Source organism: Anopheles merus, chromosome 3L, assembly GCF_017562075.2.
Source record: "Anopheles merus strain MAF chromosome 3L, AmerM5.1, whole genome shotgun sequence".
NCBI lineage: Eukaryota > Metazoa > Arthropoda > Insecta > Diptera > Culicidae > Anopheles > Anopheles merus.
In genome coordinates this window covers 1,025,201-1,039,766 of record NC_054085.1, presented here as the reverse complement: position 1 = coordinate 1,039,766, position 14,566 = coordinate 1,025,201, and the positions used below count along the sequence as shown (strand labels likewise).

The following is a 14,566-nucleotide window of genomic DNA, read 5'->3' as shown; positions in this document are numbered from 1 at the left end:
CAACTTCTCTTGATGAACGATGGGAACGGAATAATAATATATTAAAAACTGGTTATAAATCAAGGTTTACTTCAATCAATCATTAGTTTGATAATCTAACAGAATGGACTCAAACGTATATAACTGAATTCATTTTTATGCTACAGGAATTTTTAGACAAAGCATTTCATCTAGAAAGTTTATTTTGTGAATCAATTAATCACCATTACCACACAAAACTCCCAGACCAATGGATTCTGATTTGGTGCACTTTATGTATTCGATAAGGATTTATACAATATTTAAGATTTATAGAGAAATTTGAGAACACGCCTAACATAAATAGTGGATACTTAGAAAACTTAAGCACACCGACAGGTATTTAAACACTATACTTATTTTCTGTAATTGTAATGCTACATTTTCACCATGTAAGTCTTGTGACGTGATCGGTTTTGGTTTTGGATGTTTTTATAAAACCTAGAAACTGCAGCTCCGCAACTGCTCGAGTGAAGCGAGCCCTGTTCAAAAAAGAGAAAGAATTTTAAAAATTACAACACAAAATCAATGAGTATTGAAAAACACTAGTACTTACTGAATTACTGGATCGATCTGTTGTTCTGCACCGTCACTGTTGACATCATCGATTACGGTACGGAATGCTTGCAGCCAATCAAACAGATTTATCATCCGACCACACTCCAAGTGGAGTTTATATGCGATTGAAAGATCTGGTAAGGATGGTATAATGCAGGAGGATTCATCGAGAGTGCAGCATTCACATTGCGTGTAAAATTGGGGATTGTTGAGAGCAGTATGAACTGCGGCCCTAGGAGCACCAATGATGTGCCGACGAATGAACGAACTGTCATTGTACAGAAACAGTTCAATTAATGGCACTTTTTTGCCTGTCGGTGGGTGAAGGTGTCGTTGGAAGATATTGCCTAGAAAATAATCCATTATCTTGCCTACAGCTCGGGTGGCAGCAGATTCACTTTTAGCATGTTTGGCCGCCGTCAGCAGCTTTTCCCGCAGCTCTTGGCGTCCCATTTGGCTAGACAGTAGAGTTTGTTTGTCCTGCTTTGTATCTACGTCGATTTGTTCGTGACTAGCAACTGCTAGCTCCTCGGATAGTATCGCCAAACCGTTTGCCATTGCCTCCAACGGTGCTACTTCGTATACCAAGCAACCTTCAATGTTCAATTGATCGTTCCTATCAACCCACTGTAACACCACATCCAGCACCTGTTTAATCTTCAACAACATTTCTTCCTTCGACAGAAACGATAACAAGTGCATACATTCCTTGAACTCGGGCAGTTCAGTAACGTCGCAAGACACACACTGACAATAGAGCTCACGGAGTTGCCGTCCCAACGGTGCCTTGGGAAGGTCGGATACAAGTGTATGCAGTATTTGCAATGCGCAGTGAAAAGTAAACCAATAGTTATGCACCTTCATTATTATTGGCGTGAGAGATCGCTTGAATTGGTCATCGTTCGTAAGGATATCGATGACTTCCTGGGGATTTTGAAGAGATTCCACATAAGGACGGAATGAGGGTAGCTGCCGTATCTGTTCCAGCTCGGCCGATGTCAGTTCGTTGATGATTGCTTGTAAATCGTCTGCGTCGTCGATGATGGCACTGAGCGCATTAATTGGTTGTTGAAAGTAATGATCCAGGAAGGCAAACTTGAACCCTTGAATGAAACCGTTGACGGAAAAATCGTAAAACAGGAAAATGTCTAAAAGCAGTTTAAACACCTTCCCGGACAGATGAAAAGGGCAGAAAGGTGTTAGCAGAACTTCCTCTAGGATTTTGTTGAGATTGGTCCCCGATGGTTCCGATTGAAAATGGATAGCTTGATTTTGCTGGTGACATGATATGGCAGTACATTGTGAATAGTCGAAATAGCAGTTGCCACACCAAATACAAGCACGAACGGCAGCGTTGTTGCATAAGAACTAAAAATTTAGGGAAAAATGGTTTACAAAAAGGAAAACTTGACGGCCGACAGAAACTACTCACTCCAGTATAAGTATCAGATCTTGCAGAACCAGCGGATTGAACAGTTCAAAGTCTGGGATAATGACGGTGAGTTTTGGCTTAACGCGACAATTTATATGCGTTTCAGTGTACCATGCATGCAGTACGTCCAGATTGAGCTGATTTTTACGAAGCGGCTTCTCCTCTGCAGTATCTGTTTGTTGGCCGTGTATGCATTTAGCAACAATCGTTTCCACGGCCTGCTTAAGACTGGATCCATCACGGGACGGCAGCAGCACAACAATCGAGAGTGTGTTGTTGTGGATATCTTCGGCAAGCTTCTCGAACTGGGAGAGATGGTCGGTTTGATTGATGCCGGTAAGCAATGCCGCAGTAGGAAGAAATCCCTCGTACATTTCCGTTTGCTGGCAGCTTTCAATAAATTTCAACAAGTCATCGATAATTTTTCCATAGCTGTTTGTTTGCATCTTCAGTATCATTTGCCGCAAACGTTCCCAGTGCGTTTTGTACATACGAAACCAATGCTGCTTTGTTGTGCTCGCGTCTAGGAGGCTGTTACAGCGCTGCATCTTTTTGCGTCCTTTGACACGTGTTGCTCCATTTTTAAACACAAATACCCCCTGAAAGATTGAAAGAGCATTAAGATGTGGTAAAGTGTTTTATTTTATTATTTTCTTAAAACAAACCTTTGAAACTGAATTCGTTGCATCCATCGTTGATATCAATTGCCGCTTTATTTCAGCTGTAAACAATACCGATTGACGTTTGGAAATGGCGCGCCGTGAGCTGCTCGTATTCTGCGGACGTGCTCCAACTTTTGCGGCAAAGGCACATATCTTGTTTACGTCACTTCAACGAGTTTTGGAGCTCGTCGGCTGGAAATAGACGAACCGAGATCGTCGCGGTCAAAGTGGGTATAGGGACTAGGTGGGCTTATAGGTTTGGCGGGAAGGCCATATTGGACGAACGAATGACAGGAGGGGATTGGATTGTGATACGTAGTTTTTCACCCACACTACGACACATCAACCAAACCAGCCATTGAAATTCACACGCATACATCAACAAATGATCGAATCCCCTCCTGTCATTTTGTTTTCATTTTTCTACAGCACGGCTGTCAAATTGTTCGGGATAAGCCCACCTGTATAATAAACCCACTTTGGTCGCGGTACCGCGAAAATCGCGTATGACTTGAGCTGTCAATTCTGTTATAAAATCTGACAGGTAGGCGAGATAATCGCGGTTCGTGTATCGAACCATCCGAGGTCTGGTGACGATTGAATGTGCCAAGAAGCAATATTGTTTTATCAATTTGCGAATCAAATTATTTATTTTACATAATTCATGCAAAATAAAATACAAAATTCGTTTCTCGACACGAATTTTCACACAAATCCACCAGAAAAAGTAAAAATAATCTGTTCGCGCTACCGCGAAAATCTCAGCAATACCGAAGTTGGGTATCTCTGCAAAACAGCAGGCGCGATTCTAGGCGTGGAAGATTTGACAGCTCCACTGTTCTACAACTGTTATAAACAAGGTGCGAATTTCGCGGTACCGGGACGATCTCGGTTCGTCTATTTCCAGTCGTCCATCATTAAAATAAATCTGGTTTAGTTTAAAAGAGTCCGGGATTAGAACTACGGCAATTGATAAGAATATTTAATTAATTACTTAATTTGTAAATAAAGAGCACTAAAAACTTTAATTACTGAAATCGTCATAAGGTTTGAAAATGTTTTATAACCGTTGAAATGTCAAACATTCATGCTATTCCTGATGTCAGATCAGTGGATTTGGCCCAACCTGCACTATGAAGCTCTTTGCTTACAAATAAGTCGTGGAACAACAATTAGCTAGCCTTGATCTCGTGAATTTCAAAGATTGGAATAAGGAATCGGAATTGTGCAGAATTCATAATAACTTCGAACAGCATTCTACAAGAGTTTTATTAAACTTTATAGCTGGTGCAGATCATATACAATAATATCTCAAATCTCAAAAGTGTCGAGAGGCTACGAAAGCGTTCGTCATTGGTTCTGGTTGCAGTGCAGCTCTATAGGGCTCAGAGTAAGTGTACAAATATAATGACCCGAACATGACTTGCAATTTGCTTTATTCGTTTTTCTCAGCACTATCTGGTTTGTGCGCTTTTTTCATTGCATGGCGTCACCTAAAGCATTCTACCCATAGGAACACATTCGGTAGGATTAGATCGATAACTGAATAGATGTGCGTCTTCTAGAAAGTGCCGAGCAGGTAGTGTGCTGTGCAAGATCCAAACCACGTAAAATGCCGCAGGAAATTAAACGAGAACGTAAAACTACTCAGGTAAAGTAACATTCAATACACAAATGAAGCATCTATTTTAACTATCGGTAGCAATGACCCCTGAATGTGTTGCCAGCAGCGTATGTGCAACATGTCTACCACTCGTTTCGTACAGTGTGCTAGAATTAATCTCATATCCATCGAAATGTGTACCCCTTTCTGTATTTGTAGTCAATGATGCGCCCGAAATCTATTCACTGGAATGAAGTAATTATCTATACCGCGAAGTTTAACATCCATTCGTAGTAAAACCGATCGATCCGTTTGCTTAATTATGATTTGCAGGCACCACTATCCCCCTGTCCCATCCCCGATATTAGTGACGATGAGCTGGTATCGATTACGGTACGCGATCTCAATCGTACGCTTAAAATGAGAGGTCTAACCCGCGAGGAAATTGTGCGCATGAAGCAGCGGCGTCGTACGTTGAAAAATCGAGGGTATGCCGCCAGCTGCCGCATAAAGCGCATCGAGCAGAAGGATGAACTGGAGACGGAAAAATCACAAGAATGGCGAGATATGGAGCTGATGCACGAGGAAACCGGTCGATTGCAGGAAGAGAACGATTCGCTCCGCAACAAATACGAGGCATTGCGAAAGTTTGCTCTTTCGAAAAAGATTCCACTACCGCCGGAGCTTGACGTGCTGTGAAGTGAGGTCAAGACGTGGCCAATGACCTTGCCGAATGTTTCACTGCTGTAACTAACTTGTTTATATTCCATCTCATTACTTCGATTAGTATAATTGTATATTGAATATTAAAACAATAAAGTAACATTTTATATGCTACACTCGCTTGCACGTGTCCATGCTTCGATACTAGGTGCAATTGTAATTAAATTTGAATATTTAATACTGTTGTTCAAAAACAGACAGCATGATGTCATTATTTCTATATACAATGCATCGCTCGTGATAACGGGATGCTCTAAAAAAAGCAATGATGGCTAAAAATTATCATTAAAGAACCTTCCAGCGTTCCGTGAAGTTTAAATGAAGAAGACAACAAGTAAAGAAGCTACACCTTGTTGGGCGGCGTAAGAAAACTTCAACTGAATCATATCATAGTATCAATGTTTGATAAGCTTATCAGGTCACTTTACAAAACAGTTGGAACCATTTCAAACGAGTCCATCCTGCTATCTTCGTGCTTAATAATTTTTGTTATATGAAGGATTTTATTTTTTTGAATAAAATATCGTTGCAAAATTAATTAGAATCAAAAGTTAAAACAAATCTTAGCTGATCCGCAATTGGTTAACTGTGCCTATATGCTAAACTGTTGTTCGTTCTGTACTACATTGCATAATACCAATAGCCAAAAAGGGCTTCACATGGGAACAAAATCGTTCAGATGTAATTGTCGCACGCTGACCAAGAAAATGTAATACAGGCCACTCGAACAGGGTAACAACACGGTGGATGGGGGTACGTGATGAGTAAAAATAAAACTGCGTAAAACAGCCCGCTACCATCGATATGTATCGCAGCATTGAACAAATTCGAAAATCTGTTTCACGATCAATGGATCTGTGATGTAGGGCATGCCCAATACCACTACAGTGGTATGACTCGTCTATTGCATGATCTATCGTTTCGTTTCAGATATTCGTTATCGGCGGTTTTGTTGCCCAGCTTAGCAAGTATTGTTTTTTTACCATGTACCTTGTTTGTGTCTCATTTTTCAACCGCTCGACTGATGATTAAAATAGGTCCAGGAAGTTTAGCTAAGAACGTGGTCCAGGAAGTTTAGTAAACGTTGGCAAGCTTCTACGTATTGCATTGAAACAATCTCTTCAAAAATTAATATTATTACGCGACGGATTCTGCTCGATAATGAAGATGATTATTGATATAGCAAATGTTTCAGCGCGTTGTATCTCAGAAACGAAACAAAAACACATCATAAGTTCTCATAATATTCTTCGAGAGAGACACCGAAAAAAATAAAACCTACTTTGACACAGAAGTTCGGGTGGAGCGAGCCCTTGCACGACGGTGCGATAGCACGGAGATAAGACTGATCGTTCAAGTAACTACGACACGTTCGTATGGCAACGACGAGTGTGCGCGTTACACATGGTCCCGAATACGCACGAATACCACACTACCGGGTCCCGGGTTTTGGGATAAATAAGCGAGTGGTACGCACGCTTGTTTTAGTCTGACCATATTCTTAGCTCAAGTTCGATCAGCAGGTAAGCTAGTGCGCGTCGATGAAGGTTAAAGCATAATGCATGCCAGTGGGTGATGAGCGCTTTCGAAAGTACATTGCTCGATCAAAACAGAGACCAGCAAATAATGGGGTGCAAAAGTGGAAATAAAATGTATTGTTTCGCTTCGAGTTGCGTTCGAGGTGCAGTGCAGTATTGTAGCAGTACCAGTACGTGTAATGCAAAAGCCGTGTAATGCTTAACATGTTGGCAAACCTTTATGAAATCTTTGCGTCCTATGCCCTACGAAACAGCGAATATGGTGCAAAAAAATATTAAAAGCGTGTGTTTGCATGGGGTAAAGTTTGCGGCACCGGTCCTGGAGCAACCGGTTTGGAAGTCAGTCGCATCAGCATAATTAGGTGGTCAAGGTTATATCAATCTTCATCCAAGTAGTCCGGTGTGTCGGTTTAGTGAGGATACGCATGATTTTTGATGGTGTTTACTAAACACAAATCTTGTTTTCGCTTAAGAAGATTTACTTTTACTGGCAAAAAGCTGAAGTAGTTATGAAAACGTGTTACCGAAAATCCGAATAGAAATAGTTTAACCTCCAAAGGTAGTTCTAGAAAAGATGGAGAATAAGGAGGTACAGCGATTGTTGTGTTGGTTTGGTAATGAGGTTCGATCACGATCCAATTGTGCTTAAGTATTAGCTGCATCGCTTACAAAATTTGTATTTTTGTCAGGTTTTTTTTTTTTTGCGCAACTACCTCTGTCGGCCAAAGGCCTGCCTGTACCCACTAGTGAAGTGAGCCTGGTTTTCAGTGTATGGGGGCACGGTCTATTCGGGACTTGAACCTATGACGAGCATGTTGTTACGTCGTACGAGTTGACGACTGTTTCACCAGACCGGCCCAATTTTGTCATGTTCATGTGAACATAAAAATATCAAACAGCAAAGGCAAATTTTAAACCAGCTAGAATTTGGAACAACTTAATAATGCTATGAATTAATTCATTATGCAACACAGATAATTTAGAGACTCAAAATTAACTATTCTATCTGATAGAAGAAGTATTCTATCTGATAGAAGAAGTATTCTATCTGATAGGAGTAATTGCAGATCATTCCAATTTATAGATGAAAATGACAATTATTTAAGTACAATTTAAACATGTTTCAAGCGCTTTTCTATAAAAATAACCGCTCTTTCCATTTGTTTCTCTTTAGATCTTCACTTAAGTGCAACATCATGCCGGATTACAAGGTTTACTATTTCAACGTAAAAGCTCTGGGCGAACCACTGCGGTTCCTGCTGTCTTACGGCAACCTTCCGTTCGATGATGTGAGGATCACCCGCGAAGAATGGCCAGCACTCAAGCCAAGTGAGTCACTCGACAATCTGTCCATGTCTAGTTTGTCTCTGTACTGTTGTTGTTAGCATTTGCTAACAGAAGGGTTTTGCTAAAATTGAATTATTCATCACTATCGCACCTGCAAATCGATAGTACATTGCTTTCTCATGATTATTTAATTAACCTTCCCCCCCACCCGCAGCCTTAACATAACATCCCAACCGCAATAGTTTCTAAATACATGTACGTCCCACGCCCAACGTCCCCGGCCAAACGACCCTTGCCGAGTTTTGTATTCCCTCGCCACTGACATGCTCTCGTGATGAAAAGCCGATGTCACGATTGGTTTGGCACGGTTCGATTGACCTTCTAACCGAGATAGTTAGGATACTATCGATGTTTCGTGTTCTGTGAAATCGTCATTGTCGTCAATAGATGCACTATAATTTTAGCCATCGATTGATCCCATTCGATACACATGCGTACCACTTTGGTACCCCCAATGTACGTATGTATCGGTGGTGATGATTACGATTTGTTAAAATAACTTCACTGCAGATTCAACGCCATGTGATTAATCTGGTTTTGTGTGTCGGTAGTATTTTAGTGTACATTTCTCCTTTGTAACTTATGTTTTAAATATGATCTTGAATGCAGCAATGAAAACAGTGTTTGCTTTATGTACTTCAAAATGCGAAATATGACCTTAAGGATAAGATTCAATTTTAATATTGGCTGGATTTTGAATTTATACATTTTGATATGCGATATTACAACATTCGATTACAAGATAAACCCACATGTACACGCGTTCACATGATACAATCACTCGAAGCAGCTGATTCTGGAGTCCAGGGAGTGCATTTTTATTTCAACATCGTTTTGCAACGGACTGGGTCCGTGTACTACAAATTTACCCCCCTCTCAAGTCTCGCTTGATTCATCCATCCATTTCCACAGCGTTGTTCATACGTATATGCCCACATCGAAACCTTCAGAATTTTGCGAAGGCCATCATTCCAGTTGCCATGAACCAAAAATTCCATCTTTCGTTTCAGCAATGCCGATGGGTCAGATGCCGGTACTGGAGGTTGACGGCAAAAAAGTGCACCAGTCGGTCGCTATGTCTCGCTATCTGGCCAACCAGGTCGGTTTGGCCGGCGCTGATGATTGGGAGAACTTGATGATTGACACCGTGGTCGACACGGTGAACGATTTCCGTCTAAGTAAGCGCGTCCGCTTAAACGGTGTCCCTATTTTTCTGAAGGCACTGCAAAGTGCCTTCTGCTCGGATGGTTCTACCGGCCATATTTTTGCAATCCTTTTTTGTAGGAAGGACGATTTTTGTAGCAAAAAGATGTGCACAACACATCGCATGGCAGCATTGATGGGTCTCGCACACCCTTCGAATGTTATTGATTGATAACGTGTGTTTTCCTTTGAACACAGCGAACCAAGTAGCCATTGAGCAAACGCAATTTCCTAACGAAAAGGATGCAAAAAATGGCCGATTGGATTATTCCTACCAGTAGGGACATTTAGTTTTACTACTCAATCTGAACCTCGCACATTAAAACCCTGTAACATTTTAGAGATTGCCGTTGTCTCTTACGAGCCGGACGATGAGATCAAGGAGAAGAAATTGGTTACTTTGAACAACGAGGTCATTCCATTCTATCTGGAGAAGCTGGACGACATTGCACGTGATAACAATGGATACCTGGCCAATTCTAAAGTAAATGCTGTTCGCAATTATGATCGACCGATGTGTGATGGACACAGGTTTCGGGCAAAACATGCACGAACATTCACCATTATCCATTATTTATTTTTTTCTTTCCTCATTTTTCAGCTGAGTTGGGCCGACATTTATTTCACCGCCATTTTGGACTATTTGAACTACATGACCAAGTCCGATCTGGTCGCAAACCATCCGTATCTGCAGAGAGTGGTTGACAACGTAACATCGATCGAATCCATTCGTAGCTGGATTGATAAACGACCAAAGACTGAAATCTAAAACGCTAAATACACTGGCGCCGAAATGCGTGCACCGACGAACTGTGTCACCGAATATACATTCTAGCCAACGGCCCAACAACAATCGACTGCACTGCCGCGAAGCAGTTAGAGGCAGAACGATTTTTTTTCTCTGCAGAAGATATGCGTCGGAATAATTGAAATACAGCAAAAATATGGAAATAAACATGTTCGTGATAGCACGGGCAAACAAGAACCGTAAAAATCAAAGTCTGCCCTCTTGACGGGAGCCAACAAAAAACAGTTTAAAAAGCTCTTTCCGTTTTCCTTGCTGCAGTTACAATGATTTCGTTTCATAATCTTATCTACTAACAAACCAGCATACTCATCCTTCGGACCGTGCAAAGTTGCATAGTCACGTTAGGTTGGGCCGGGTTGTTGGCGGATCTTCTTCCTTTGTGTTATTTTTATTTTTTCTAGTACAAACCTGTTGATATGTGTTGTTACTACTGTATCATAGCTATGCATTCGCCATATTCGGTTCCGTGATAAGACGAATTTTCCGCTTTATGTTTCTTTTTGTAGAACCAATGGATTCAAGATTCAGCTGCTTATCTCATACAACGACACAAACAAAACAGAAAAAAAAACTTAACAATGTTTAAAAAAAAAAACATTGCGAAAGCTACCAAAATTTACATCGCTCGCAAATCCAGCTACTATTAAAATTTAACACCGCTATTTCTCTTTCTCTCTTTCCCCTCCCTCTGCCCGTTATCCGTCCAATGGTCCGCGTTTCTCTTTCTAGCAATGCCCATGGGCCAGATGCCGGTGTTGGAGGTCGATGGTAAGCGTGTGCACCAATCACTGGCAATGTGCCGGTATGTGGCCAAGCAGATCAATCTGGCCGGTGATAATCCGTTAGAGGCTCTGCAAATCGATGCCATTGTCGATACGATCAATGATTTTCGTCTGAGTGAGTATTGATGGTCGATGGTGGGATAGCGACCATACCAATGACGCATTATTTCATTCTTTACTCGTAGAAATTGCGATTGTCGCCTACGAACCGGACGATATGGTGAAGGAGAAAAAAATGGTTACCCTGAACAACGAGGTGATTCCGTTTTATCTGACTAAGCTGAACGTGATCGCCAAGGAGAACAATGGCCACCTGGTGCTTGGCAAGCCGACCTGGGCTGATGTTTATTTTGCTGGTATCCTAGACTATCTAAACTACCTGACCAAGACAAATCTGCTCGAGAACTTCCCGAACTTGCAGGAGGTGGTCCAGAAGGTGCTAGATAATGAGAATGTCAAAGCTTACATCGCTAAGAGACCCATCACCGAAGTTTAGACGGATGGTGTGATTTGCCGAGAAGAGCAACTTTTAAAATGCAATCACCTTGAATATGATTTTTTTTTCTTCTACTATTTCTTATGCTGTTGCATCGGTCGTTGGTGTTCCGTTTGTTTTTGATATCAACGAATAATTTACCTACTGATTTCAAATTCTATGCACTCGTGATAACACAAAGGTTCTGGCGAGCGTTTTGCATGACGTACTGCGATTGAAATTTCTGCTACGAAGGATACGCTTTTTACTTAACCATGATTTACCAATTTCATCTCATGCATGTGTTCACACAAAACATCATAAGCTGTAATAACAGTGGTTCTAGCATTCACGCCTAAGCTAAGCTCGATAATGGATAAGTATGACAATAAATGGCGATTCAGAACGGTTGAGATGATATGAAAATTTTGTGTAAAAGAAAACAATATTGATGCGCGTGATGAAATTGTGGGAATAAACAAGGAATCGAAACAGAACGTTCAGTTCTGCAAAGCCAAAGCCCATTCCGAGCTTTCGTTGCTATTTGTTAAAATGGACACGAGGTGACAAAATGCTGACAAAGTTAGCAAAACATGAGCTTTTGCCAAAATTTCGTAACCTGGAGTAGCCAGGAAATAAAGTTGACAAAAGTTTACGAAAAATGAATTGGACGTGCGTGAACAAGAAAGCAAACAAATAGCTATTTGGCGCATTGCTAAGGTAATATTCCTAGAATGCAAATTTCTAATCGATTTATGTATCTATTAATTGCTTTATAAACCAAATATTGAGCGATTTACAGAGGTTTGAGCTTTTTGTCGTTCATGTGTAGATTTTGGATGGCTACGAGAAAAGCTCTTTTTTGCAGTTGACAAGCAGTTTTAACAAAGTTGAAATTTTTTTTCAACATTTTGTCACCTCCGTGGCCTCGCTCCAAAAGACTAAACCCTTCAGTGTAAATGCGGCTTGTTATAAGCTGACCGATTCTGTTCCAAGCAGCGTCGAATGTCAAGCGAGGAAAAACAAAGCAAGTTCACACGCCGGCAAAATGTTAGCCCGCTACGGCAACTTTCTGGTAAGTATTTTTGCATTGAAATGCGGATAAAAATGTGATAAACGTTGCTACTTGAACTCGAATCCTGTAGAAACAGCTTCACTGTGCTGGTGTATCGCTAAGATATCTGTCTACGTACACCTGCAAAGATGGAGTGGGCACCATTTTGCTAGACAATGAGAAAACGCGCAATTCGCTTTCGTTGGAAATGATGAACAGTATTCAAAGGAATATTGTTGAAAATCAGCACGATTCGGAACTGCGGTGCATCGTGCTGGCAGCGAAAGGTCGTGTGTTTTCAGCCGGGCACAACCTCAAAGAATTGACTGCCGAGCGTGGATCGGAACATCATAAACAAGTGTTTCACAAATGTTCCGAGCTGATAAGCGCCATTCATTCAGCGCCCGTTCCAGTGATTGCAAAAGTTGACGGATTAGCGGCGGCTGCTGGATGCCAGCTTGTTGCGTCCTGTGATATGGCTGTATGCAGTGATAGTAGCACATTTTCTACGCCTGGGTAATAGAACCTTTCGAACGACCAAAACTAATAACGCATGCGAAAAGTGTTGCTCGGGATGATTGTTTTTACTGCATATCTTTACTCACAACAGGGCCAGCTTTGGTATATTTTGCTCAACTCCGGGAATTGCTGTGGTGCGTGCCGTTCCGCGTATGAGAGCTGCTTACATGCTATTCACCGGGCTGCCTATCACAGCACATGAAGCTCTACAGGCTGGACTTGTAAGTAAAGTTGTTCCTCAAGATGTGTTGAACGAAGAGGTAAGCAAAATTTGTAAGGCCATTGCATCGAAAAGCCGTACTGTGATTACACTAGGAAAGACATTTTTTTACAAACAAATATCGCTAGACGTTGGTGCAGCTTACGAACTCGGTGAGCAAATTATGGTTGATAATCTAGCAACGGTTGATGGTCGTGAGGGAATTAAGAGCTTTGTAGAAAAGCGCAGTCCTAAATGGACGCACAGGGAATAAGCCAATGGACCTGAATTGTGACTATTTCGATGCATTTACTAGAACGATAGAGAATGTTACAGTTTGTTTAGAATCTGCGAGAATTCCAATCACGGGTTAGTCCGAGATTTATTCTCATTGCACGTATCATTGCATTGTAGTTAAACGGGTTTGAAGAACTTCGTCTACGGCCAGTCCCAGTACTAAAGCTCGTCGAATGTAAACGCATTGTTAATGCCCCTGTGGTATTTCTTTAAACGGGACTTTAAACAAAATATGTAGGGCTGATAATAACCTTAGGAAATATGTTTGATATGTTTGATTAAAATCTAAATGCTCAAATCTAAAATGAAATAAAAGCATTAAATTGATTGTTTACAAGTTGAGAATAGTGGCTAAAATTAATAATAAGCAGTTAAGGTAACGTAACAGTTTTGTGTAAATAAAATCGGTTGATTATATCCGACAGCCTTTAACACTTTTTTTAATGATTTTAATTTATTGTGTGTTTTGTGTCGGATGCACGGGGATTAAAACAATTCAAACAATAACCAAGACCTAGATGCATCGACACAAAAGTAATTATTAAATCTTTATTTCCTATTCCTTATACAGTGGAGCGCCCTTTATCTTCTTCTTCTTCTTCTTCTCTTCTCTTCTTCTTCTTCTTCTTCTTCTTCTGTATGAGGCGAGTGAGGATGTATTCTCCTACATTTGACGTTTCAAATGTATTCAGAGTTTTCTTCCACTCTTCAGAGTTTTCAGAGTTTTCAGAGTTCCACTCTTTATTTTAACCTGTGAAATGTTATGTCTCCTCTGTTTGTTTCGTATTTTTTGCAGTTAAAAACCATATGCTGTGTTTTGTGTTTGGCATATTTGGCAAACTCCTGTTTCTACTAATTTCATTTTGGCCAGCCGAAATGGTGACAAGTCGTGTCAATCGGTCGTCGTGGTGACAATTTGTTTATTGTTCTAACTTCTTCCGCGATTATGTTTATATCTTTTTGCCAAGGTATCATTTCAAATTTTCTTTGAAATGCATGGAATTTTCCCCCTTTGTTTTGACATTGTTCCTCGTATCAGATTTTTGTTTTCTTTATCATTTCTATTTTGAATCTTTCATACGCATCTACCATTCTTATTTTGTTTTCTGTTGTTATATTTGATATTGTTCCTTCTTTGGCTAATCTATCAGCACATTCGTTTCCATGTATTCCTACACGTGCGGGTATCCATCATATTTTGCCTTTAATCTATTTCCTATTTCTATTATACTATATATCGTTTCTTCAATTTCTTCCTCATCTTTAGCTTTTTTAAGCATATCACAGCTTGTTAGACTATCCGTGTATATTTTTGGTTTATCCATATTTAGTTCTTCTGGCATTTTCA

General features: G+C 40.6%; 4 protein-coding genes across 8 annotated transcripts; 3 read left to right on the top strand and 1 right to left on the bottom strand.

The window, feature by feature from the left end:
- Nucleotides 1-237: 237 nt before the first annotated feature.
- On the bottom strand, nt 238-6,287 carry LOC121598606 (origin recognition complex subunit 3-like). The gene is given in 6 exon segments (XM_041925677.1): nt 238-500; nt 575-1,835; nt 1,838-1,944; nt 2,009-2,607; nt 2,674-2,862; nt 5,987-6,287. Coding segments are annotated over 5 exon segments (2,091 nt in total). The 5' UTR covers nt 2,701-2,862; nt 5,987-6,287; the 3' UTR covers nt 238-403.
- On the top strand, nt 3,805-5,112 carry LOC121598611 (transcription factor MafK-like). Of its 3 annotated transcripts, none has more exons than XM_041925689.1 (4): nt 3,806-4,060; nt 4,170-4,321; nt 4,493-4,528; nt 4,607-5,112. In XM_041925689.1, the coding sequence occupies exons 2-4, from the start codon at nt 4,283-4,285 to the stop codon at nt 4,970-4,972; spliced, it is 441 nt and encodes a 146-aa protein (XP_041781623.1). In that variant the 5' UTR covers nt 3,806-4,060; nt 4,170-4,282; the 3' UTR covers nt 4,973-5,112. The 3 variants fall into 3 exon arrangements, with proteins under 3 accessions (XP_041781624.1, XP_041781623.1, XP_041781622.1); XM_041925688.1 differs by having other exon boundaries at nt 4,123-4,321; XM_041925690.1 differs by lacking the exon at nt 4,493-4,528 and having other exon boundaries at nt 3,805-4,060; nt 4,123-4,321.
- Nucleotides 6,288-6,412: 125 nt separating the features above from the next.
- On the top strand, nt 6,413-11,575 carry LOC121598610 (glutathione S-transferase). 3 transcript variants are annotated; one of them, XM_041925685.1, is made up of 5 exons: nt 6,416-6,519; nt 7,709-7,863; nt 8,892-9,059; nt 9,426-9,568; nt 9,686-10,078. In XM_041925685.1, the coding sequence occupies exons 2-5, from the start codon at nt 7,731-7,733 to the stop codon at nt 9,851-9,853; spliced, it is 612 nt and encodes a 203-aa protein (XP_041781619.1). In that variant the 5' UTR covers nt 6,416-6,519; nt 7,709-7,730; the 3' UTR covers nt 9,854-10,078. The 3 variants fall into 3 exon arrangements, with proteins under 3 accessions (XP_041781621.1, XP_041781619.1, XP_041781620.1); XM_041925686.1 differs by lacking the exon at nt 6,416-6,519 and adding an exon at nt 7,099-7,123; XM_041925687.1 differs by lacking the exons at nt 8,892-9,059; nt 9,426-9,568; nt 9,686-10,078 and adding exons at nt 10,622-10,789; nt 10,860-11,575 and having other exon boundaries at nt 6,413-6,519.
- Nucleotides 11,576-12,112: 537 nt separating this feature from the next.
- On the top strand, nt 12,113-13,650 carry LOC121598609 (enoyl-CoA hydratase domain-containing protein 3, mitochondrial-like). The gene is made up of 3 exons (XM_041925684.1): nt 12,113-12,224; nt 12,295-12,719; nt 12,814-13,650. The coding sequence occupies exons 1-3, from the start codon at nt 12,198-12,200 to the stop codon at nt 13,193-13,195; spliced, it is 834 nt and encodes a 277-aa protein (XP_041781618.1). The 5' UTR covers nt 12,113-12,197; the 3' UTR covers nt 13,196-13,650.
- The last annotated feature ends 916 nt before the right edge of the window (nt 13,651-14,566 follow it).